The sequence below is a fragment of the Podarcis tiliguerta genome, assembly GCF_965153285.1.
Source record: "Podarcis tiliguerta genome assembly, chromosome: 10".
Taxonomy (NCBI): domain Eukaryota; kingdom Metazoa; phylum Chordata; class Lepidosauria; order Squamata; family Lacertidae; genus Podarcis; species Podarcis tiliguerta.
The window spans coordinates 47,104,075-47,130,180 of record NC_139543.1 but is presented as its reverse complement, the minus strand read 5'-3'; the positions used below and the strand labels follow the sequence as shown (position 1 = coordinate 47,130,180).

Genomic DNA, 26,106 nt, shown 5'->3' with positions numbered 1-26,106 from the left:
TTAACTGCTGAATTCTACAAGGGCAGCACTGAGACAAAAAGGAGGTGAAGGAAGCTGACAGGCACTTCTGCCCCCTGGAATGGTTGTAAGTAGAAAGGCAGGGTGGAGGAGGCTGGCTGATGGCAGAGTGCGGTTGTTGGGAAAGTGCCCCGTTTGCCCTAATGGACCAGCCTCCATTGCTTCCCCCTCTAAATGTGCACATCTACTCCCTGTTCTGACAGGGAGGTTGTACATCTTTGCCTGAGACACACACACATGGAATATCTCAGAAAGTAACACACGGTTGCTAGTCCTCAGCAGTCTGGGGCTTGGAGTTCAAGAGGCTGAAGAGAAGCAAGTCACCTACCTGAGCTTAAAACCTAGAACTGCAGAGAGAAGAAACTGGGCTTCTGATATGAATGGAATTTGTACTGTTTTTATGCCTTGCTTTTCCGGAACACAGGAAGATGCCATATACTGGGTCAGATCATTGGTCCACCCAACTCTGTAATGTCTATTCTGACTGGCAGCATCTCTCTGGATTTCCAGCTGGGAGCTCTACCTGGAGTTATCCGAGACTGAACCAGGGACTTTCCTTATGCAAAGCAGATGTTCTACAGCTGAGATAAGGTCCCTGTCCTACTGTGATGTGTGCATGTGTAAATATATATGGATGTTGTCTTAGCTGTCTTAGATAGGTTCCACTTTGAATGATGGGATATAAGCCATGCTCGGGATGATGGATGCTGTGGTTGAAAGGCAGGGGAGAACTGTTTTAAATGAATAAACAATAAACATAACTGCTCAACAAAGATGACAAAAAGGAGGGATTCAAAGCAGCGAAGGTGGGGAGACGTAAGGGCCATAAATAATGTTTTTTTACTCTTGATTAATTTATCAGAAACTACTACATTTCCTTCATTCTGTAAGCATGATAATTAGCTAGGATTGGAAACCCTACTCTACAGTAACAAGCATGCAGAGACTCAACGAAGAAAAATATATCCACCCTTTGACAATTCCTTAATTACCTGTATCAAAAAGAATGGTGAAATTTCACTGGGAGATGAATGATACTCATGAAGAGATTTGGGGGGGGGGGTGTGTACTTTAAAAAGGGACTGATACTGGACTTTCATCTTGATGGTGGGAGCAGAAGAGAGGGTCCCAGGCAAAATTTGTCCCCCTCCCCAGATATTAATACTTAATGCTGATTATAATGATGGAATAGTGAGCAAGTACAATGCCATGCTTCTTTGATTACAGGAATGAGTATTAGTGGCAGGCTGCCACTATGGTGAAGGCTGCCTGTATCACTCCCCCCCCCCCCCGGAAGAATTCATAGAAAGTTATCTAAAGTAGCCTTTACTAACTGGTGGCCATCTTTTCTGGACTACAAATCCCATCATTAGCCAGCATGCTTCTCTACAGGGATGCTGCCAGAAGCTCCTGGGCTCTATCTATCCTCCCCTTGCCCTGCCCAATATAAACAACATGTGTATTACTCTAGCTGGGACCTTGACTACCTGTGAACTCTATACAGGTAAACAGGAAGAGAGAAAAAGACAGAAGAGGTAACTCCACCCACCTTCAGCTTTGGCCTAACCCATTTTGCCTGCTGCTTTGACCATTTCCCCCCAGGGAAATGCAGCCTTGGACCTCATCATTGCTGTAACTAAATATTAAAATGATTTACTTGTTTGCTTTTGAAAGGAAGATATCCACAGCTATTAGGTAGGATGCTCAAGGCAGCCATCCTAATTATAAAGAATTCCCCATGTGGAATTATCTAATACTTAAGAGGAGTGTGTGTGTTTGAGCAAGATAGAGAAAACAAAAACCATTCACACATTTGAAGTCTTCTTGGCAGCAAAATGAATACACCAAAGATGCGAGAAATATCGAGCCCCTGGAGTGGGGATGATTCATGTTGATGGTTATCAATACAGAATGGTAACAGGTCTTGTTCCTAAAAGGGGAAGGTGCAGATGGACGCGAGAATGGAAGGCCTTTTGCAGCTTCACCCGCCTCACTTTCATGATCTGCTAAAGACACAACCCACAGCTTATTCAGGCTCTGCTTCTGTCCTTTGACTGTAGGCACGCATGGTAGTAACACGTCCTCATGTGGTGGATGATGCATGCAATGTATTATGTGTGTAAATCTACTGCTCAGTTGCCATGTTTTTGGTATCTTGCCAAAAGCAACAAGATACTCTTGTTTGACACAGACCACTTAGGGTCTTATCTGGAACTGACCTATATTCATATTAAGCTCCGTTTGTTCTGGCCTGCACTTTCTCTCTCTCTCTCTCTCTCTCTCTCTCTCTCTCTCTCTCTCTCACACACACACACACACACCACAGACCTCCTCCCCCTTGAATAAACACCTTTCACATCCAAGGACAATGTAAAAATAAAATGATTGCAACTTGGCCCCTCTGGGAATTTCAGTTTTACAGCTTGTCCCGTTATGATGCTGCTAAAATTCACAGCCTAGTTCAAGAGAGAGAGAGAGAGAATGAGAAGAGGGAGACAGACAAAAGAGGATGCGGGAAAGCAGAGCTAAAAGGTTAGCCTAAGGGGGAGAAACTTAGGTAACTGGGAAGTAGTACTCTGCATGAAGAGAACTAATGGGAGAGACAAGAAGAAGAATGGAAGAAGGAAATGTATGCAGTTAGAAGGCGAATGACCAGCTATTTTTGAGATCAAAATTAAGAAAGGAGCAGAGATGAAAGATCATGTTCCCCAGGAATGTTCCTTTGATTAAGGCATGACACGCACACATTATTTACATGTTATTAATACAGTTGGGAATGTATACATGACCAAGCATCACAGCCCTCATTAGCAGTGGTAGGTATAGTGATATAGAATAATAAGGCATATCCATGATAAAAGTCAGGGCTGGCTCTGCTATGCAGAAGAGTTAAGTACCTGCAGCAGGTAGCATCATGGGCTTGTAGGAGAGGAAGACAGGAAGTGGTCTGTTGATGATGTAACAAGTTTTTGGAAGTGTTGGCACCAGCAAAATGTCTGGGACTGGCCCCAAACAAAGGTGCAGATGAACCATTTGTGATACAGTATATGCTGCTGTAATACCACCTTTTGCAAACTACTGCCTAGCTGGTAAAACAGAGTCTCTGACCCAGATTCAGGTTTGTCTCGTTCATATCTATCTATTAGAGATATATGTTGTTGTTGTTGTTTAGTTGTTTAGTAATGTCCGACTCTTCGTGACCCCATGGACCAGAGCAATTTCAGTTCTTCCTAATATACTGTACACATTTTCCCCAATATGCACATTTTTGGATGCAATTTTGCCTAATATACACTCTTTTTTTTGCAAAGCAATTCCCCCATAATATTATATATTTATACACACCCTTTACCATAGTATAAGCATTTGCATTGCCTCGGGAACATCACTGCAAAATTTGGAGAAGTGCACATTTCAAAGGATAGCTGTGTTTTGGTTCACATCGGTTAAGAAAGCACAAATTAGGTAGGCTCCCCTTTAAATGTGAACCGGATCAAATTTCTCCCCCATATCTATATATCACACACACACACACACACACACACACACACACACACAAACACAAAATAATCTGCATCCAGTGGAGGGATTTATCCTTGAAATCTCTGCCACCACTTGCCCATTATCTGAATGCAGGTAAGAGACCCGTAAATCCAAGCAGTGTGCATTTGCTAGAAGAGTCCTGAGTGCCCCTCCCTGTCTAGGCTAGAGCTAGGTCCATGTGCTTTCTCCCCACACTTGACTGCCCTAGTGCGACAGACTAGCAATAAGAGCAAACTTCAGCAAACAAGGCCAGAACATTTGGATTTCCATAGGCAAACAGAATTGCATTGTCAAAAGATATTTAATAGTTCACTACACACATATACTATGCTTGGAGAATATAAACAAATGATAAATGCGCTTATGAAACATAAACCCCAGTTAGATATTTGCCGCCAGGGAAGACTGGGGAGGTTTACTTAGTTGTGCTATGAACAGCACCGGAGAAAACACACTCACCTAGTCAGAGATCAATGTTTATCCCCAAGAAACCAAGATGAGAACGCAACAGTGTAGTCTTAAAAGCAATACATACATGGCTTGGACTGGTTCTTACAGTTAGGTTGTCTATGACTAACTTAGGCCAATATATTTTAGTGGGTCTACTCTGAGTAAGTGTTTGTTAAATACAACCAATTACTCTAAGATCTATTCTGAGTGAACAAATAACTTTCGGGTAAGCATATCTTACTTCCCACGTAATCTTGTGGGGTCCCTGAGGTTGTCTTCCAAGGACCTTCTTCACGTCCTCACCATCTGATCTAGGGTAGATGCTGACTTGAGATAGAACCTTTTTGGTGCTACCCTCCCCAGAAAAACTTGCATCACACTTCCTTTGCTATCCTCAGTGTGGGTGAATATTTCTATTATATCTAAGCCTTTAAACAAATGAGACTGTTTCAGATTAGGTATATATTTTTCAGTGGTCCAGCACTACCTCAGTGCAGCATATTTTTAAGTCGTTCCAGCACTACCTTGCTCCCCTCAGCTAAGCAGTTAACATAGCCCCCTGCCTGCCACTGGCTTATTCAGCTGGGGGTGGGAGACGTCTTCCACACCCCAACTGAGCAGTTCAGCAAAGCCCCAATGCTCCTTGGCTCACATGTGAGCCTGAGAAGCATCAGGACTCGCTCACTGTTTAGGGCTGGGCCATGCATCTCAGCTGCTGCTTCTTTCCCTAAGGCAGGAAGAAGCAGACAATATAAATTCCAGTCATTATGATATATCAGCATATACTTAAAGGTAAAGATAAAGGGACCCCTGACCATTAGGTCCAGTCGTGACAGATTCTGGGGTTGCTTTATTGGCCGAGGGAGCCGGCGTACAGCTTCCGGGTCATGTGGCCAGCATGACTAAGCTGCTTCTGGTGAACCAGAGCAGCACACGGAAACACTGTTTACCTTCCTGCTGGAGTGGTACCTATTTATCTACTTGCACTTTGACATGCTTTCGAACTGCTAAGTTGGCAGGAGCTGGGACCGAGCAACGGGAGCTCACCCCGTAGCAGGGATTCAAACTGCTGACCTTCTGATCGGCAAGTCCTAGGCTCTGTGGTTTAACCCACAGTGCCACCCGCGCATATACTTAGGTGCTGATATATGATATATCAGCATATATTTAGGTGCTGATAGATCATGATGTTAAAAATATAGTATTGCCCAGCCCTAGCAATAAACCAGGGGTTAGCAAACTTTTTCAGCAGGGGGCAGTCCACTGTCCCTCAGACCTTGTGGAGGGTTTGACTATATTGGGGGGGGGGGTGAACGAATTCCTATGCCCCACAAATAACCCAGAGGTGCATTTTAAATAAAAGCACACATTCTACTCATGTAAAAACACCAGGCAGGCCCCACAAATAACCCAGAGATGCATTTTAAATAAAAGGGCACATTCTACTCATGTAAAAACACACTGATTCCCGGACCGTCCGCAGGCCGGATTGAGAAGGCAATTGGGATGGATCCGTCCCCCGGGCCTTAGTTTGCCTACCCATGCACTAAACTAAAATCATCAGAGGCTGAGCTGTTGTGCTATTCAGAGTGGCAATTTGCTTAGCTATTTCTCCTGTTGGAGTTCTAAGATGAGACCTGAATCCCAAACTCATAAGACAAGATTCACTGAAAACCCTACTTACAAGCAGTGGGAGAGTCCTCTAGATAGTAGCTGAAAACAATTAGACGTTCTTTTCAGTTAAAAAGTAGAGAGCAAGGGCAAGGCATCCCTTAGATTTTTTAAAATGATAAGCATGTGAGCATGTTTACACTCCCCCCCCCCCCCGCTCTCCTATTCCAATCACAAAAGCCCTAAGAAACTGTGCCAGAGGTTTGTGCCCAATCCCAGCCCACTTGCCATCCAGCAACTCTTTCACACATTTTTCGCTTGCCAGCAAGCAGACACTAGTTGTGAGCAGAGGCTGGATGATCCATGGAAAGTTTTCATTCTGCATTTTAAGTGAGTTCCTGGCAGGAGATGGTGCCACAGACCTGTGGGTGGGTTCCTCAGACCCACAGGGATCCCTGGACCCCTAATTGGGAATCACTGTGCTAGACTACTCTCACCGTCCTTGATTATTGGCTGTGTTGGCTGGAGAGGCTGATGGGGGGTTAGAGCCCAACATCAGGAGGAACACAGATCCCCCAACTCTGTTTTAAAGAGGCTGTTATTATTTCAAATCATTTGCCACTCTGAACCCTCTGTTAGAGCAGAAAGGTAGAAACATATGGTAGAGATGAACTTTTGTTTGCTTACCTATAAGTGAATATCAGGTGGCGGGGTGCAAGGAAGAAATAAGGAAGAGAGAGGAGAACGAAGGTGGGCTCTTAAGAGGGGTCCTGCCTAACACAGCCTTTTCTGTAGGCTTTCCAGATTGCAACTCAAAGGAGGACCCTTGAATATCCCAGCTCTCAATGGAGACATATGCTGTGCTCCCCCCACCCCAAACACATATGCACAAATGCCATCTGTTTGCAGCAGTGCAGACTGTGCAGCATTTCTGCGCAGGGGAAAGGTCTGATGGGGTAACAGCGCTCTGCTCTCTTTGGCTTCCTTGTCTTCAGTTGTTGTTTGATAGGACGGTGGTTCAGCACGAGCCTCCACAAGACAGGAGGCTCAAAAGACAGGGTGATGAGTCCATGGCCTTTCAGCTGTTGTTGGGACTCCATCTCTAATCAGACCAGGGTTTAATATTCTTTAGTGGGTCCCTTGTACATCTACAAACACAACTGCACCCCTTCCTGTTAACCATGCAGCATAACAGGAGAACAGCTGAACAGTTGCTTTATTAGGCAGGTGATAAAGAAGACTAGCTCTGAGACCAGCATACACAGAACTGAGCTGGTAGAGGCCTGAAATACCCGCCCACCATAAATCCCACCCACTGATTCATGAGAGGAGCAATGGCTGACGCCAATTTCATTTTAACCTTTTATACACAATATACCACACCAGGGAGGATGGCAGTAGTAGACCTACAAGTGGGGGGTGGCACAGGTCCCCCCATCCCTGCTTTAAGCTTTTAAACATCCAAGATTGGGTTGGGGCTTTTTGTGGTTTTTTTTTTTTGCATCTTAACAGTCTCATTTTTGCATGGGGATACCTTCGTCCCCAATTGATTGCACCGATTCCTCTGAGCTGCATTGTAAATTCAGTTTGGGAATCTACAAATTTCATTGAATCACAAATTATTTTGAATTGAGGCCCTTTATGAATCCCCCTGCTTCTTGACTCAGCTGTGGTTAACAAAAGCAACCAAATAATGTTACGTATGAGTTCACGTGGGCAAGGAAAGGATGAAATTAAAATACAGAACAAACTAATACACCACATGGAATAGAAAACCCCCACTCTAATGCTACCCTGACACAACCTCTAGTCTTCATCTGGTAAGAAAGAATACCCACAATCAGGGTCTTTGATTATCTTACTGTTATATTTATTGTAAACCACTTATAGGTTTTATTACAATCAAATGGTTTTTTTGTTTGTCAGGATATGACTCCCCGAGTATATTTTCCCAGAAGTGTATACACATTCAGTAGTGATAAATACCACTAATGTGATACTTAGCCACACCCCTTATTATCTTTATTTACTTGGGCCCTATATAAAAGGTGTTGGCCCAAATAGCTATTAAGTCCTTTCAAGGTTAATCTGATTAAATTATGGGAAGTAAGTATTCCAAAGGTGAATGCCACTTCAAATTCAAATAACAGGCACTTTGAGTATCTTAGGAACGAAACTCTCTTGTTCCTGACAGCTGCCAAAGATGGCCTAGAGTTCTCTTCAGATTCTGAGGAATCCTCAGTTCACATTTCTCAATTCCATTTCTCTTCTTCTCACTGTTCACCTTTCCCTTCCTTCCTCTGTTGATCATGACACCTGCCTCCTCCTGCCATTTCCCCTCACAACCCATTTCTCACCCTGCTTTAATCTCTGTGACACATTGGTCTAGCCCTTAATATTGATGCTATGCTATTCACGGTCGCTTCTTGTGGCCATTAGCTGGAGGAAGTAGTGGGCTCCCACTTTTCTCCTGTTATTTTTGTCCCTGCCTACCTTCTCTGGCTCTCCTTACCTCATCGCCTCCCTTTCCCCATCAGCTCTTCCACCCCTTCTTGTCTTCTGCACCTGGTCCATGGCCTAGTTCCTCCTCCCACCACCACTGCCACACAGACATTACCCGTCTCCCCCGATCTCTTGGTAGTTTTGCCTCCTTCACACAGCCCATCTTTCTGCATCTCGGACACTTCCAGGCCCTCACTCACTCTCTCCCATACTGAGAGGAGGCGGCGGCAAAGAATTTGCTGCTGACCGCTGCATTGCTAGGAGGCAAACACATGCCTGGCCTTGTGCAGGCCAGTTTCCGCCTGAGTGCCCCAAGTCACATATCCCCAGCATCATCTCTGGCACTGAGAAAGCAGATGGTGTAATAAATGAGTGCAGTCTGATAGTGGGGGAGGAAGGGGGTGCCTGCCTGGGATACCCCCGCCCCTCATAAACACACACACACACTCAAACGTACACAGAGAAACTCAAGCCATGCCCTCATTATCCGGTTCCAGCCCAACCTCCTAACCAGCAGCACAGAGCAAAGCAGTGGCATAGCTCTGGCCTGAGCATCAAGTGGGATGCTTGAGAAGCTGGGCTGCAGAAGAAAGGAGGGGTATCCCTTCAGGATGAGGTCAAGATCTGACATTGCAATGAGCTTGCTTAGCTGGAGACAGGAATAAGGGGAGGGACGTGACTGGTAAAAATGGGGACGGGGGGAAATGCCACTGCAAGCTCAAATTGGTGGTCTGTTCCAGAACTTCATGGGCAGGGACTTATATAGATCCGTAGAAAAGAACTGGCAAGGCTCATCACAGCTTGGTAGAGGGACACAGAGTTTTCTGCTGCCCAGAAGCTTCCTCTTTGGCGATGCGCTTTCTGCCCCATCTCTCCTGCGAGCCCCTGTCACTTTGGCTTAGTTGTGTCTCCTATCTGTGAGAACAAGTGAAAGCCACACCACTAGGCTGACTCTGGCGACAGGGCTATCGGCAGCAGAAGTAGCAGCAGCTGTGACTCAATCCTTGCCCAAGAGAAACGTCCCCGGGCTTTCCAACATGAGAACACGGAGGATGGGAAGAGCTTTGTTTTGAGGCTCAGCTTTTGACAGATATACAACACTGAAACTATGCCTCATCTAGTACACGGGCCATGGACACGAAGCAAACATTCTCAGAGAGCTTCCTGCCGAGCGGCAGCCTGCATCTGCTTTTGTAAACCTCGAAATCTTCCATTCCAGGCTCCATGTGGATTCCAAGCTTGTTTTATAGTGAACAGGGAATCCAGATTACGAACTGGAATTTTCATGGTGATGTCATGTGGATGGTGCCAAAAACACATGTGCAGCACTCATTCTACCACAAAACTCGGCGAGGGAGTGCCCCGAGGCAATGTAGCACACAGGGTTCAAGAGAGCATCATTTCTGAGTTCACCATATGATGGCTCCTCCACCAATTGCTTCAGCTTTCTGAGTCATGCCTGGGAGATGGAAGGGTAAGAAACAGAAGCTGAGGAGGTAGCCAAGGAGATGCAGTGGCCTCCTGGTACCACTTTTCCTTCATACACATCCCTGAGCCTTGTTCCCCTTACTCCTCCTTGCTCCAGAAACCACAGATATCTGCTGCGAATTCATCCGAATGTCAGACTCTGCCAGTGTGGAGTAAAGTCTTTTCACTGGGAGAACCATTCACACTGGATTTATGGTACAGATGTGCCCCTCGCACAGAGTATAATACTGGGAGCCCAGTATGATTGACACAGAACTGGCAGTGGCATTTATGCTTTTACTTGTCTAAAGGACAGCAGGAAAGCTGATTCAGTAAACACATGGTCATGTGCTAAAGCCTTTTATGTACTGAAATCTTTTACTGCTCTTCAGTCTTGCTTTATTAAAAGCCTTTCAGCCTAGCTCTTTATCAGCTATGCTATTTTATGACCCATCCAAATATTTATTATAGATTAGGAATTAAGTGAATGCTGATGTATAGTATATCTTGGCTGTAGTGCCTGCGTTTTGCAATGGGGCTAAGATGGCTATTACGTTCTTGGGCTATACCATTTTCCTGACCTGTTTGCTATATGCAGAACCTGTCATTTTGCTTCCACCTGCCACAAATATTGGCAGCAGTCAAATCTTTGTAATTCTAAAGATGTTGCCCTGAACTATGGTTTAGAATACACCAAAGTTAGAGTATTAGTTTAAAGACTTTTGAAATGCCTGAAGCTTTCATTTACTTTTGTTGGGCAGCTTTGTGTTAGCTTTAAGCCCAAGTTTTGCTAAGCAATGACTAACCACAAAGCTTTAGTTACATGCTACTCACTAAATGTGATTTAATACAGAGGAGGTGGGTTGAAGAGCCAGCCGGATGTATCATAAAATATATGCATATACAGTACGTGCCTTAATTTGATCTTTGCTGAATATGCAGCAATCTACACCCATGGGTAGTGATTATTTTTTTAAGAGTGGGGAAACCATCAAGCTGTGAGGGGAGAGACTTCGTCCTTCCACCTGCCTTGCTCCACCCTCTAGTCTCTGCTTCTCAATTTTTATTGTATTATTTTATGTACTGTGGATTGCCATTGTTTTATTATAGTTTAGAATTTGTTTATTCTAACTGTTGAGTGGACTTCTGTTTAAGTTTTTTATTGTTGATATTATTTTATACTATCCTAATGATTGTTGAATGTTACTTTTGTGATGTAGGTTGCTTATTTTAAAGTTATGTTTTTTGTTTTTTTATGATGTTAGCTGCTCTGAGCTCAGCCTCAGCTGGGATACAAATAATTATTTTTTATTTTAAAAAAGCTTAATCCCTGAACTGGAATCTTGTTTAAATCCTGCTCATATGAGCCACCCAAAACAGTTCGAATTGTGGTTAGTATGTGGTGTAACCCAGTCATGTGTGGCTCATGACTCCATTGCCCAACATGAACTTGGGGGAATTATTGGTTTTGTTCTGTTCTTATTTTTATTATGTATTTTGTGTTCATTATATTGTGATTTTATGTTGTGAACCACCAAGATCTACAGGTATAGGGTGGTATACACACACACACACACACACACACACACACACACACACACACTGAGGTAGATTGTAATACTGCAGTGTTAGCAACTTGAGTAACCTCAGTTATGGCCTTCGTGCAAATCTTAATGGTTCAGTGGAGAGCACCAAACTTAATCTCATGTGATCTGGGTTCGAATGCTCCCTCAACCACACTAGATGTCACTGTACAATGAGAATAATAATAATAATAATAATAATTTTTATTTATACCCCGCCCTCCCCAGCCAAGGCCGGGCTCAGAGCCGCTTACAAGCAATAATAAAAACAAGATGAATGATTACAACTTAAAAACAAAAGTAAAATACAACATGAAAATAATGTAACATTAAAATATTAAAATGAAGCCTCATCGCAGGAGGAGAAGGAAAAGAAAAAAGAGAGGGAGGGAGGGAATCAAATTGGCTCCAAGCCAAAGGCCAGGCGGAACAACTCTGTCTTACAGGCCCTGCGGAAAGAAATCAGATCCTGCAGGGCCCTGGTCTCATGAGGCAGAGCGTTCCACCAGGCGGGAGCCAGAGTTGAAAAGGCCCTGGCTCTGGTTGAAGCCAATCTAACTTCCTTAGGGCCTGGGACCACTAGGGTGTTGTTATTTATGGACCTTGAGGCTCTCCGTGGGGCATACCAGGAGAGGCGGTCCCGTAGGTACGAGGGTCCTAGGCCGTGAAGGGCTTTAAAGGTCAAAAGCAGCACCTTAAATCTGACCCTGTACTCCACCGGGAGCCAGTGCAGCTTGAAAAGCGCTGGGTGAATATGCTCCCATGGCAGAGACCCCGTGAGGAGCCTCGCTGCAGCATTCTGTACCCGCTGGAGTTTCTGGGACAGCTTCAAGGGCAGCCCTGCGTAGAGCGAATTACAGTAGTCAAGCCTGGAGATGACCGTCGCATGGATCACTGTGGCCAGGTCGGGGCGGGAAAGGTAAGGGACCAACTGCTTGATGCGGCGAAGGTGGAAAAATGTCGCCTTGGCTGTTGCTGTAACTTGCGCCTCCATGGAAAGGGAGGCGTCAAGGATTACACCCAAACTCTTAACGGAAGGCAATGGCACTAACTGGGCCCCCGCAAGAGAAGGGAGTTGGTCCCTCATCCCCATGCCATCCCGACCTAGCCATAGGACCTCTGAGTGACCTACAGGGTAGTTTTAAGGGCAAGCTTAAAATTATAAAGTACATCACACATTCAGAACGATATACATCAGTATCAAACTGCATTCTTCTGTATCTGGATAACACTTTGAATTCAGTGCAGGTGGAGTGGAACACCACACTATCAGAACAACACTATTTTCCATTTACTTTTGGCAGCAGAAAATAAATGCCCCAGATTTTGGGGAACTGGGCCTTTAATGTTTTGAGGCTAGGGCAGATAAACAAATGCTGGGATTTTAAGAATTATGTATGATTATGCATGACTTTGTGTTCCAATAATCAATTTCGTTTATAGTGCTCGCTTCCTGGAGAGAACTAGAGAAAGATAATTTCCCAGTACTTACTCAGCAATCTTATTGCAACCTCCCATTCACACATATATGGCTTGAGGGGAACTCATGAAAACTGACCCCAACCCAGGCTTGACACACTGGGCCTGTCATATTCACCCTATAAGCACTGCCAGATTATTGTTTGTTTTCAAAGATTAGAGTGAAAGAAAAGAAATCCCAGGCTTCTCTTTGGAGAAAGGAAGAAAACATCTCCAGGGGAGGAGATATGTGAGGCTATGACAGAAGAATGAACTAAATTCCTCCCGTGGGGAGTGGGGAAGAGAGAAATCTCCCAAATCAGAACAAGAATTGAAAAAGCCTGTGGAAGTAAAATTGCACCAGAAGGCAGGGATGAAACCTTATGTATTGATTAGGTGTGTATCTATCTATCTATCTATCTATCTATCTATCTATCTATCTATCCTCAAAGGAGCTCAAGGTGGAATACATGATTCTTCCTGCCATTTTATCCCCACAGACCTGGAGCTTCTTGGAGAAAGTCAGGGCTCTATCATTCCCCAAAGCTGTTCAACGGTTATACAGACTACTTTGGAAGGTGGTGGAGTCTCCTTCACTGGAGATTTTTAAACAGAGATTGGATGGCCATCTGTCAGGGTTTCTGTAGCTTTGATTCTTGAAATTGCAAGAGGTTGGGTTAGATCAGGCACAGGCAAACTCGGCCCTCCAAGATGTTTTGGGACTACAACTCCCATCATCCCTAGCTAACAGGACCAGTGGTCAGGGATGATGGGAGTTGTAGTCCCACAACATCTGGAGGGCGAGTTTGCCTAAGCCTGGATTAGATGCCTCTTGGGGTGCCTTCCTTGATCCTATGGATTACTGGAAAGGTCTGGGCAACGAGAATCTGCAACTGAGCAGTTCCCCAGCCACCCACATATTGCTATTTTGGGACACGAGAAACGACAGACCAAGATGACAAACAAAGGAACTGCCCCATAATTAAGGAGGTGCAGAAGCCTGTGAACTTCTGTGATTATATCTGTCCAACCACATCACTCTCAGAAGATTTAACTCTTTAGTGTATAAAGTGTTGCGGATGTGTAGCAAGTCTGGAAGGAGCGGGGTGTGTGTGATAAAATGCAAGCAGAATTGGCAACCACCCATTTAAGAAAAATAATTGGTAGGGATACATTGATAAAGCATGAAGAAAATAACATCAGCGGGTAGACAATGCAGATGTTTAAGCCTTATCAGCATATAATGCTAACAGTTCAAAGAGAACCTCAGAAATGACAGGGAAGCAATTTGCTACTTCAGATGCTTTGTCCATTTGTGAAGACAGCCATTATTTGCTACCAAAGCAGAGCACCTCTCTCCCTGTGTATGTACGTGCGAGTGCCTAAAAGCAAGCAAGAGTTGCATAAGGAAAGGATATGCAGCACTTTTGCTTGTCAGCACCCGCATCAGATGCCCGGTCCCCATCCCCCACCTTAAGACAGTTCCTGAATGTGGATTTATTAGAGGATTCTAGCAGCAGCCCTACTAATTCTGCCTTTAATTGCTGCCTTTTTGGCATAATCCAGATTTGCTCAAGCACAGCACCACCTTCACTCCTTGTCCGTCTCCCATCCTTCTGCTTTAAAGGGCAAGTTCCACCCAATTTTTACAGGAATTATTATTATTATTATTTGTGTTAATGTACATTAAGAGTTCAATCAGCAGTTTCTTTGCCTTCACCAACGAGACTGTTTTTCAGAAACTCTCTGCTATTAGCTTTACTAAAAAGAAATCATCTTTGCAAGAACCCCATGTGCAAAAATGGTAATCTGCCCCTCATATCTGTAGTCAAAGGTATTGCAGCTAATGAGATTGCTTGAATGATGCTTTTCTGTATCGTTGGCACTTGTAGATGGCGTATGGAAAGTCACAAGTCTTTTGTATCTGGATTGGTTTTTGGTAAGTGTGCTACAACTCTGCGTACATTGGGCCATATTAATATGCTTTGAGTTGTATGGGTTTTGTAACATGATATTTTTAGACTTTATTTATCTGCAGCATGTTACGACCTGCCCTGAGCCCTTGGGATAAGGAAGAATTTAAAAAAAAAAAAAATCAGAACAGATAAATACGTTATGACAAGTCTTTCCAGTATAATCTCTCAATTTAAAAGTAGCAAGTGTATTCTATATCACTCCCACAAGATTAATTCTTTATATACCACAGTGGAAATGTCAGAAGCCCATCAGTTACAAATGTACAATGTGACAAGCACTAGTAAAATGGGAAGAAAACTGTTAAGCAAAAGCAAGTTTCAATATGCTAGGCAAAGACTTAGAAGGCAATTGTGTTCTAACCCCCGGCTGACATACCCTTCCTTAAATGGTCTGGGCACCAGCAGAGGGCAGTGCATTCTCAAGTGGTAAAAGAGGGAGAAGAAAAGCCCTTAGCAGTTAAGAGAACTACAAACAGCCAGGGAGAATGAGCCAAATCAAAACCATCAATTAAATAATCAAAATAAACGTTGTGAAGTCACAAACAGATATTGGTCTTGGTAGTAATGCTGAAGAGCTCCAAGCTGTGAAAACTACCCCATGGGCTTAAGCACCTAAGAGCTCTGCTGGATCAGGCCAATGGCATGTCTGGTTCAGCATCCTATCCTCACAGTGGCCAACCAGACATCTGTAGGAACCCCACAAGCAGAACCTGAACGCAACAGCACATGGCTCACCTGCGATTCTCAGCAACAGGCATTCTACTGCATATTCACTCAGTTTTGAGAGGTCCTTTTGGAAGTCTTCACAACCTTTTTGTTTTAATGACCCTGATCAATTTAGTATCATCAGCAAACTTGGCCACCACTGTTCACCTTCAACTCTAAGATAGTTTATGAACAAGTTAAAAAAACACAGGTATCACAAGCAATCCTTTGGGGAACTCCACTTCCTACAGCTTTCCATTCAGAGAACTGACCATCTCTGCTTCCTGCTACTTAATCCGTTCCTACACCACAGGAGGACCTTTCCTTTCATTGACTGCTAAGCTTACTCAGGAGTCTTTTGTGCAGTACTTTGTCGAAAGCCTTTTGAAAATCCAAGTACATTATGTCAACCACATCACCTCTATTTATATGCTTGTTGACACTTTCAGATAGCTCCAATGGGTTTCTGGGACAGTACTTGATCTTGCAGAAACCATGCTGATCTTGTTTCACCTAGGCTTGTTCTTCTATTTCCTTGGTTACTTTATCCTTAACAGTGCTTTCCACCAGTTTTCCAAGGATAGATGTTAAGCTAACCGACCTATAATTTCCAGGAACCTCCCTGGATCCATTTTTATATATCAGTGTAACATTGACTACTTTCCAATCAAAGCGAGTTACATATTTTTGTTAGAAAACCAGCAATTTCACATTTGTGTTCTATGAGAACTCTCAGGTGGGTGCCATCTAGACCCAGCAACTTGTCAATTTTATTTTATTTAGTCTATTAGGCCTAGAAAGAACTTCATCTCTTGTCACCGCTATCTGCCTCAGTTCCTCAGACTCCCTTCTTGCAAAAGTGAGTCCAGGCACTGGGATCTGCCCCATAACTTCTGCTATGACGACAGATGCAAATAATTCATTCAACTTCTCTGCATTGTCCTTATTCTCCTTTGACCCTTTTGTCATCCAGGGGTCTAACTGCCTCCCCATATAGTCTCCTGCTACTAATGTACTGGAATAACTTATTGGTTTTGAGCTTCATGTTTTTAGCAATGTGCTCTTCCTTACTGCCTGCTTGCACTTTGTTTCCCCAAGCTTGCGTGACTTTTTGTTCTCATTTGGACAAGACTTCCATATTTTGAAGGAAATCTTTTTGCATCTACTAGCTTCTTTGACTCTTCTCATTAACTATGTTGACATTCTGGTGGCTCTTACGGAATCTTTCCTGATCTGCAATCTACACTCCAGCTGAATGTCTAATATTGTGATTTTAAACAACCCTCAATCATTTGGGAATGCTTTGACCCACATTATACTCGCTTTCGCAATATTTAAACTGCAATCAGGCAAAGCCACGCATGCCAAATTCCAAGTCACTGGATAAGTAATAGCCAGGTGAAATAATAGTCAAAGTCTCTTTTAATAGGTTTATTTTGGCTTAAAATTACAGGAAAACATATGATAATAAGAAAATAAAAGTCTAACTTCCACTCTTACAGGATTGCTAAACATTTGATTAGTTCCAGGCACAAAGAAATGAAACAAGCTAAGCGTTATCACACTCAGAGGTGCCTCATACCAATGAATGAAAGGTTTCCACCCTCTCTTTGTAGAGTCGGTGAAAAGCATTTGCCATGATGTGAAAAGGGGCTTCATAGTTTTCCATCTCTTTCTGTAAACATAGAAAATAAATATATAAAGACAGAGGAAAAACTCGTTTAATTACTTCAAGAAACAACAATTGCAGGAAACAACAATTGCTGGAAACAAGCTAAATTACAGAAAGACAACAACATAATCCAGTGCCTCCTCTATCTAAAAATGAAAGCAATTATTTCTCTACATCCGATTATATAGACACTCACTACTGACATCTCGCAGTATTCTAGGCCATTGGTTTCTGCCCAGTCTTTAGCTTCTTTTTGTTCCACAACTCGCCTATCGATCAAATCGGTCTTATTGCCCACTAGCACACCTACAAAAAAAAAAAAGGAAGAAAAGAAGCATTGAATTTTTAACAATGGCACTATAAAATCTAGCAAGTTAACAGGTAAAAGAGACAGGAAAATGTGTTGTTTGACAAGGTAATGGAAAGAAACACCACAAGGGAGTCACATGGCATATGTATTTCCCATATTTGTTTCAGATACTGACTGAATAAAAGAAAGGCATTCTAACAACTTGGAACTGAGATGCTGATGTCTGTCAGAACTCATGTGCAGGAGTTACAGGCACAAAGTATATATGCAAAAATGTTCAGTCTCCTACCTGGAATATGTATTCCAGAGGCTTGGGTCCTTAGCTTCTCAAGCCATTTGGCAGAGTTACTGAAAGACTGTTCATTGGTAACATCATATACAATACACAGGGCATTGGGCTGTTCCCACTGTGCAACAAGAGGAAAACACTGTCAGTTCTGTTGAAACAGATGTTGTCAATAGTCATTACAGCCCTGGAGACTTCATAAAAAAATAGTTTTGGTATATAAGGAGCATCAGAAAACCAGAGCTAGAAAAGAAAGTCTGATAGACAAGGATTCCGTCATCTATGGAAATATCACTGGCATTCAAAAGGAAAGGTACATTGCTGTAATTCAGCCAAATTCTTATCCAAAGCATCAAAAAAGCACTTTCAAGGATGGAAAACTGGGGTGTGTGTTGTGGTGCAGCAGTAGCTGATCATATTCCATGAAAAGACCATAGTATAAACTCATAATGAAATCTAAAAACCATCCCAAATGAAGATATAACATAGCTATTGGGAAAGACAAAGAAAGAGATTACAGTTTATACTTTTCTCTGGCATATTCAGCAAGGTACTATGCCAATGCCCACTTCGTGAATCAGCGTAACTGCCCCAGTGTTTTAAAAACTAGGAAAGCTACCAAACACGTAAGAACAAAGCAAGTTGAAGTTGAAGATCTATTAGGGAAACATAAAAAGGTCTTCCTTGTCAGGGATAGCCAACACTGTGCTCTCCAGGTGCTTCTGGACTCCAACCCTAATCAGTCCCAGCCAGCACAGACAATAGTCAGGAATGATGGGAGTTGATGTCCAACAACCTCTGGGGGCACCATGCTATTCCTACTCTATGCAAATATGCTCTCTGCACAGTAAGATCCATGGGCTTTCAATTTACAAAGCAGGAGTGCAAAGCCAAATTAAGGCATAACTATTTTCTGTGAAACGATCCCAAAATATGCATTCTTGTTTAACTGTTTTGCTGGATGAGGCAAAGGCCTGTGTTAATTATTTGAAAGAATTCAAATAACCAGAAGGCATTAGTTGGTACAGCTGAAACTGTGCTGAACTGCTCAATTGTATTTAAACTTCTGCCCACTTTTGTTTAGGAGACTGAACTGCTCTCTTCCCCTCCCAATAACTTTTATACATGGGGAAAATCCCCCCCCCCGCCGTGACGATCCATCCAGTTGTTAGGAAAAAGGAAGACAGGAAGGAATGATTACTCCCAGTTCTTATGCAAACTTTAATTGGGATGTGGAGGCCAGGGGTGCTTCAGAGCTTATCTGTTGAATGAAAACTCTTATATTCTACTTGCCAGTTTCTCTAGCATTTCAGAAAATATTTCTTTCCCTGCTGAGTCAAAGAGGAAGAGTTCCTGAAAGCAAAAGCAAAAACAATGCGTAGCCATGAAACCTTCCCTACTAAGTAAACAGTTTTTTAATGCTACCTCACTTCAGGCACAGCAATGATCACAATCTTAATAATTAATAATAATACATGTAACCCACAGAGCTATAGAAATGAATTAACTATTATATTTTTAAATACAGAAGAAAACACACCATAGCCCAGGGTAGTCCAGCTTGCAAGTATTTCACTGCCCTATCTCACCAAGCAGCCCATGACTAACTCACCAAATGGTGGCAGCAAAGAGCTCTGAGGGATGAGGGAGAGTCAAAGCAGTTGAGATGGTCCAGAAAGCTTGTTCTTTCCTTTCCTATAAAACATTGATTTCTGCTTCTATTCCTAGTATCAACTTATTGCATAGACAAAATGGCAACTCATATACCAACATAGTTACATGATTTTATCCCAAAGAGGTAGGAGTCCCAATGGCTATGAAGTTATTGGAACAAATTAGAGAGTCCAAGACGTTGCATTGTCAACATTAATGCTATACAAATAAGTTTTCCTACGTTTGTATAAATTAACTAACAGAATCGGAGTAAGTTAAACAAAGTCATTGAAAAAAATGAGAATTCTAGATAGGCTTTTTTTTTTTTTTAATAAAAAAAAAAGCCTATCTGTTTAAATCATAGCTGGGCTCACCACACTATCATTTGTCTCTGGAATGAGTACCGTCTTCACCAGCAATTCTACTCCTGTTGTCTGTCAATCAAAATAAGGTAAACATGTCATAAAGATTCAGAGGAAGCAAGTGTATTTTCATACTATGCTTGCCTAGGGCCAACAGAATCCTTCAGGCTTTTCAAATCATCATCACAATATAACAAACTAATTTATATGTCATAGAAACACTCAGAATCTGAAAAATGGATGTTTGGGACTAGCCTGGAAAAACAAAACCAGGCTGAAATGAAGGCAGTTGCTCACAGTTATAGAAAGTTTATTTTTGCTGCAGGACTAGCTCTGGCTATAGATTCTTTAGGGTATTTTTCAAACCCCTTTTCAGGCAACAATCTTCATAAGAGAAATAGTACATCCTTCTTTTTCTGCTCACCTAAGGTAAATACAAAAAAGTATGTTTCAACAGGAAGACTTACAAGTGCAGAGACCTGATTTGTACAAGTCTTCCCCCTCAAATTGGGTTTCCACGTGTACAGGTCTCTGTATGGGGTGCCTGTTCCACATTTCCTTAGACATATACTGTAGTGGGAAATGGAATGGGATGCACTTTTGCTCCTCCTGCATTTGATCATAATTGGTTGTGTAAGTGTACAAACTGGTCCTAGGTAAATATATCCTTGCCACTTTTCTGATGGGATGTTTTAAATGTAACCAAGATACTTAGCACTATGATTAACATTCAGATCTGTGAAGATCACACCGATGTCTCTCCTCCCTTGTCATTCCATCCAAAAGCTCACCAATGTATAATTTTTCTGAAAATGAGCCCCATCATTGCAGAACATCTGGACCAAGGCACTTTTCCCCACTGCTGGGTCACCTGCACAACAAATAGGAAAAATACTTTTATTCTAATTTGGCTAAGTTACTTCCTTCCTCCAATTATATTCTAAGAAATATAATGGACCTGCGGGTATAGAGTGGTATATAAATTCAATAAATAAACAAAAGGGGGGGATGCTAAATAAATAAATAATACTGATGTAAACAATGAGCAGTTCAATATTATACATTTTATATGCATGCTGAAACCAAAGGATTTAAATACCGTATACCTATCTGGGCAAAGGACGGAGGTGGCACTGTGGGTTAAACCACAGAGCCTAGGGCTTGCCGATCAGAAGGTCAGCAGTTCGAATCCCCGCGACAGGGTGAGCTCCCGTTGCTCGGTCCCTGCTCCTGCCAACCTAGCAGTTCAAAAGCACGTCAAAGTGCAAGTAGATAAATAGGTACCACTCTGGCAGGAAGGTAAATGGTGTTTCTGTGAGATGCTCTGGTTTGCCAGAAGCGGCTTAGTCATGCTGGTCACATGACCCAGAAGCTGTATGCCGGCTCCCTCAGCCAGTAAAGCGAGATGAGCACCAAAATCCCAGAGTCATCCGCGACTGGACCTAATGGTCAGGGCTCCCTTTACCTTTATCTGGGCAAAGGAACAGGTCCAAGCTAGACATGACATTCATTGTGTGAATGTAATTAAAAGCAATACATGTTTTTAGTGTAAACAGTGGCTGAGGAGTCTCTGGACCACAAAGGTGGGGAGGAAAAGTTTTTCTTCCTACCACAGTGCCCACATACCGTAAATTGTTTCTTCAAAGCTGCAATTTACATTTCAAGGGATGCCCCCATCACATCTTGAAATGAAAAGCACACATTTTGAAAGCTGTTTTTTCTTTTTTGTGTGGACTGTAGCAAGGAGCAAAATAATTACCTGCCAGTTCTGTGGCAGCTCAAGATTCTCCAGAACTGCATTTAGCATGGCCCTCAGGCTGTATGACACCTGTTCTCAATTTTTTGCAAGTACACAGACTCCAAAGATCTGCTTTGGTACTACTGACCATAGCATGGGACACTACAGAAACTGACTTTCTACCTTTTTTCTTCACCATCTATCAGGACAGCACTTTTGGGCTACTTATATATTTTACTTGCTACTATATAAATATTATTTTGGTTCTTTGAGTTTGCCACAACATTCTTATTATCAATGAATGCTAATCATAACCTTGTCCAGTCTTATGTTCATAATGTGAACAAGAGTGAAGTTAGGAGATCTACTGTACAGAACACAACAAATGGCATTGTGGAAACATTGCTTAAAGGTGCAACATACGGTATTTTCCAGTATGGAAAAATATTTAATTCCAATCATAACAATATTGTCAGGATTCAGTATCAACATTTTAGGCATCAGAACTGAACAGGAAAAACATGTTAATTCTTCTGCATAAGATGCACGAAACACTCAGATTTCACAACAGTTTTTCTCTGTTCACACAGGATGCAATTGTTCTGCTAGACATGCATACGCAGGAGCAACATGCATGAAAAATTCAGTATTTAGGCTCAAACTGAGCAACTATTTCCAAGACTAATTGAAGGAAATTGTGCTTTTCAGGGCGGTTTGTGTGTGTTTACCCCACTCAAACTTCATACTCTTGCATGGATGCCAGGTAAGACAGGAGCACCCAATGGACATAGCAGAAAAAATGTGTCCATTATGCATGAGACAACACAGTCAAATTTATACGCTTCTGGTTGACTAGGCCACCTTGTAAGGCAATTAGAAAATAAAATTTGTTTAGGCAAATTGAGTATTTTGCATTTATCAATGGTGGTGTAAGGTTTGCTTTTAAAGTAAAAATATGGAATATATCGTTGTGAGGCCCAGAGCAGAGTGCTGATGTAGCTTCAGCAATTATCAAATTGAAATTGAGCTCTATATAGCGGCACCATACCTATTACTGGTCCTGCCCTTGGTGGTAGTTGCCTTATCAGTTAAAGGCCCCAGCCTGCTCCATTAGTCTTCTGCTCTGGCCTCACCCACCTCATGGGGGCCTCTGCAATGGAGTCCTCTAGACTGAAGACAGCAGTGATACATCCTAAGGCAAGAAGGGCACTGGCACCACCTATGAGGCAGGATGAAGCAGCGTAAGTCCCTGAGTTGGTACTCTCATGGGCACCCTGCCTGTTCTGCCGCCTCCACCACCAGTGGAGAAGCAGTGCTGGCATTGGTTCCCATTTCCAGCGAGATCTCACTGAAATCTCGCAACATCTCACGGAGTACAAAGGGATCTTGTGAATCTTGCCGATGCTGGCCCTTCTACGCTGGTGGAGTGGCACCTCTCATTTCGCCTCAAGCGGGACACACCAGCCCTGCTTCGAAGAGCTTTTGGGGGATTAGCCCTGCATGGCCTCCCCCTTCAGAGTCTGCCCTCATCCCCTGAAAAAGAGTAATCTGATTCTAGGGTCACGACCCTTCTAAGATTCTAAAGAAACATCCCATAATGCTAAGCATGCGATAAAACCACATCATCTTTCAATAATCTTGGCATTTTCTGTTCTATTTGGGAAACTTGCATGTCTAAAAGCTGATCCTAAAGCCTACAGTGCCTCCTGATCTGCAGATTTTTTAAACAACCAACCAACCAACCAACCAACCGTCAATATGCTTTCTGGCAAATCAAGGTAAGTTCAAACTGCCAGTTACAGTCCATTTCTATATAACAGGCACGTCCAACAGGTAGATCTTGATCTACTGGTAGATCATGGGGGGTATGTAACTCACTGCCAGTAGATCTCTGTCTCTTGAAAGGTGGACATGCCTGCTATTTAACATGGAACTGGAACAATCTCTTCCTTTCACCATTCTTTTCTTTTACAGGTTTGCAAAGAAAGCCTTTGCCCCCTTAAAAGGAGGACCTGTTGCAGACTAATTGTCATTTTCAACAACTAGAATCATTTATTGATTGATTTATATGCCACCAACCGATGCAAGAAAGTTTGCAACACGAGAGACAAAACATTCACATCACAAAACCAAAATTAGATGTGACTGATAGAAATCAGCAATGCCCTAGAGAGCTTATGTTTGACATTGGAGGGTCAAACTGGTCCCAGAGCAGTAGAATAATTAGATAGCAGGTGTGCCGAGCTTTTTTCCTCTTTGTGTGTTTTCGCTTTTTGAAGAGCAAGTCCTCCTACCTGGTGTGCTCCTATGCTTCCCTTTCTACAGGGCACAAAATTAACCCAAGGCATATACTCTTTACTATATACGTAAATAAAACCCAATCCTAACCATGTCGATCTAGGAAGGAAGGGATTCTCAAGAGATTTCTAGAGCGGGGCAGGAATGATTTAAAAGCAACGGTTTCCTGTTAGGCTTAACCGCATCCTTAGATTGCGGGCGCTTGTGCAGAGGCAGCAATGTTCTGAGACGAGGACATGCCTTGGCCCGGGAGGGACTCTCAGGTCCCTGTGCACGAGGTGCGACTTGTAGCGATGCTGCCAAGGCGGCCAGTTTCGGAACTCACCTGCCACGATGCACTTGGCAGCCAGCTTCACCATGGCCTGCGCTGCCCCTTCACCACAGGAGAGGATTTTGTGGGGAAAGGGGAGAGGAAGCGGCCGGCGCTTATGGAGGGGAGGGTTGTGTAGGCATCGAGGGGCTGGAATTAAGGCAGGCGGGGAAAGGGACCCCTGAGGTTGGGCCTAGCGGGTCGGGAGGGAGAGCCGCCCTGAGATCCGCGGGGACAGCGGCGCAGGACCTGGGCTACCGGGTCCCCGCAAACCCAGCTTCCAACCTAAACCACGCTCTTCCTCCTCTTGCGGAAAAAAGCGACTCCAGCCCTCTCCTAGCAACAGGACACGAGAACGTCCGCGCTTCCCCCGCCCACCCCCACCTGCAATCCTATTGGCCGACGCTCCCCGTTCTCGGAAGAAGCGATTGGTTTCGCGTTGCGCCCGCCTACATTTCCGTTTGGCTGTTCCCTCGCACGTCCTTTCCGCCCTTTTCATCGATGCCCTCGGCTCATTAGTTCTTAGCATGTGCCGATCAAAAGGAACTCTAGGCGCCTATTGGCTCGGTTTGTGCTCAATCATTTGAAGTCGTCCAGGGCCGCCAACCGCGATGACGCCCCTGCCTGAGGAAGCGATGAAGTCATTCAAAGCAACAATTTTGCGTGCGTGGACCGTCTTCTTCTACCCGGTGATTTATGACCCGCCAAACGAGCCTATTTTATGATTGGTTGAACCCGGGCGGCCTGTACCACTGGGACGGAATCATGCTCTTTTCGTTGTCAATTCTCTAGGGACGCCGGAAATGACTACGGTTAAACTGTCTTCGGATAATCCCGATTCGGTGACTACTTTCCATTAGGATTCTGCGAGGCAAGACGCGGGTTCACTTCCCAAGTCAATCCCTAAACACCCCCACCCGCCCATCGACAGTGGGCCTTCCCACGCCGCTATGTGGCTCCTATGTACTTTCTGTGTTTATGGAGGCTCCACGCAAGGTTAACTGAGTTTTCCGCGTCTGCGCAGACCGACGCTGGCCCTGTCTCTTCCCCACCCCCACACGTTGCCCCTCCTTTGGGAGAGAGCGGGGAAGGGCTGCGCGCGCTGCGGGGGGTTCGAACAGTCTCCAACGGTCACTGGCGTCGCGCGCTTTTTGACTCTCCTCCGGCGGCCCTTCCTCCTTCATCTTTGACGGGCAGCCGCACTTCAACGTCCCCAGCTCGGGGATGAGTGGCGTCTACTGTTGCTCAACCATAGGAGAGGGGCCTCTCCTCGCGAATTCCCGAGCAAAGGCAACGAGGGAACCCTTCCTTCCTTGAGGCAAAAGGAAGGCGGGATGGGGAGCAGAGAGAGGGGAGAGTAGCTGCTGCTTCCCCACCCCTTGACCCCGAAAACGGGGAAGAAATGGTAGGGAAGGGCGGAGAGCAGGCGCCAGCCAGTATTGCAGTTAATCGCAACAGCTGACATTGCTCCAGAGCTGGAAAGGCCATTCGCTTTTTGGAGTTCATTGTGTGTCAATACCGCCTTTCTTTTACGGTGGCATAGGCCCCACTGGTTTACATCTTCACAATATTACTGTTGAGGTGATAATGGCTAGCCCAATATAGTGCCCAATATAGTGCCCAGGGCTGGCCTACCTAGGTGGCAAGGTGAGGTGAGCGCCTCAGGTGCCAAGATCCACAGGGGCAGCTGATCCTGGTGTTGATCTTTCCCCCCGCCTTGTTCCTGATGTAGATCTTCCCTCACCCCTTCTTCTCTGGAAGGTAGAGGGATGCCATTTGGGGGTCCGCCTCAGGTACCAAAATGCCTTAGGCCAGCCCTTGTAGCACTTTCTGACTTGGTGCCTGTAGCCCCTGTCCCTCCAATTTTAAATTTGGGGGGGGGGCAATGTTTGGTTATGGGCTTGCCTGCTTTTCTGTTTTATTTGGGGTACGTAAGTGTTGGTGTTTTGCCTGCTGCATGTGGCATTGTGAGCTCTGCCAGGTTTTCATCTGAAAAGGTTGAGCACCTCTGAACTAACCCATGGCCACCACTCGAGCTTTGTGTTTTAGTTTCGATCTGAATCTGGCAGCCTCGTGATTGCGCTCCTATAACAGTTGTGGGCAGGATTCTTGCATTGCAGGGGATTGGACTAGATCAGGCATAGGCAAACTCCGGCCCTCCAGA

The 26,106-nt window shown here is 44.0% G+C and overlaps 1 protein-coding gene across 6 annotated transcripts; it reads right to left on the bottom strand.

Moving 5' to 3' along the window:
• Positions 1–16,729: 16,729 nt before the first annotated feature.
• IFT27 (intraflagellar transport 27) lies at positions 16,730–24,607 on the bottom strand. Of its 6 annotated transcripts, none has more exons than XM_083401250.1 (7): positions 24,327–24,605; positions 20,388–20,467; positions 19,609–19,668; positions 18,875–18,934; positions 17,585–17,702; positions 17,182–17,291; positions 16,730–16,988 (listed from the first exon to the last, which is right to left on the bottom strand). In XM_083401250.1, the coding sequence occupies exons 1-7, from the start codon at positions 24,469–24,471 to the stop codon at positions 16,890–16,892; spliced, it is 672 nt and encodes a 223-aa protein (XP_083257376.1). In that variant the 5' UTR covers positions 24,472–24,605; the 3' UTR covers positions 16,730–16,889. The 6 variants fall into 6 exon arrangements, with proteins under 6 accessions (XP_083257376.1, XP_083257378.1, XP_083257379.1 ...); XM_083401252.1 differs by having other exon boundaries at positions 24,396–24,602; XM_083401253.1 differs by having other exon boundaries at positions 23,958–24,336.
• Between the last annotated feature and the right edge of the window lie 1,499 nt (positions 24,608–26,106).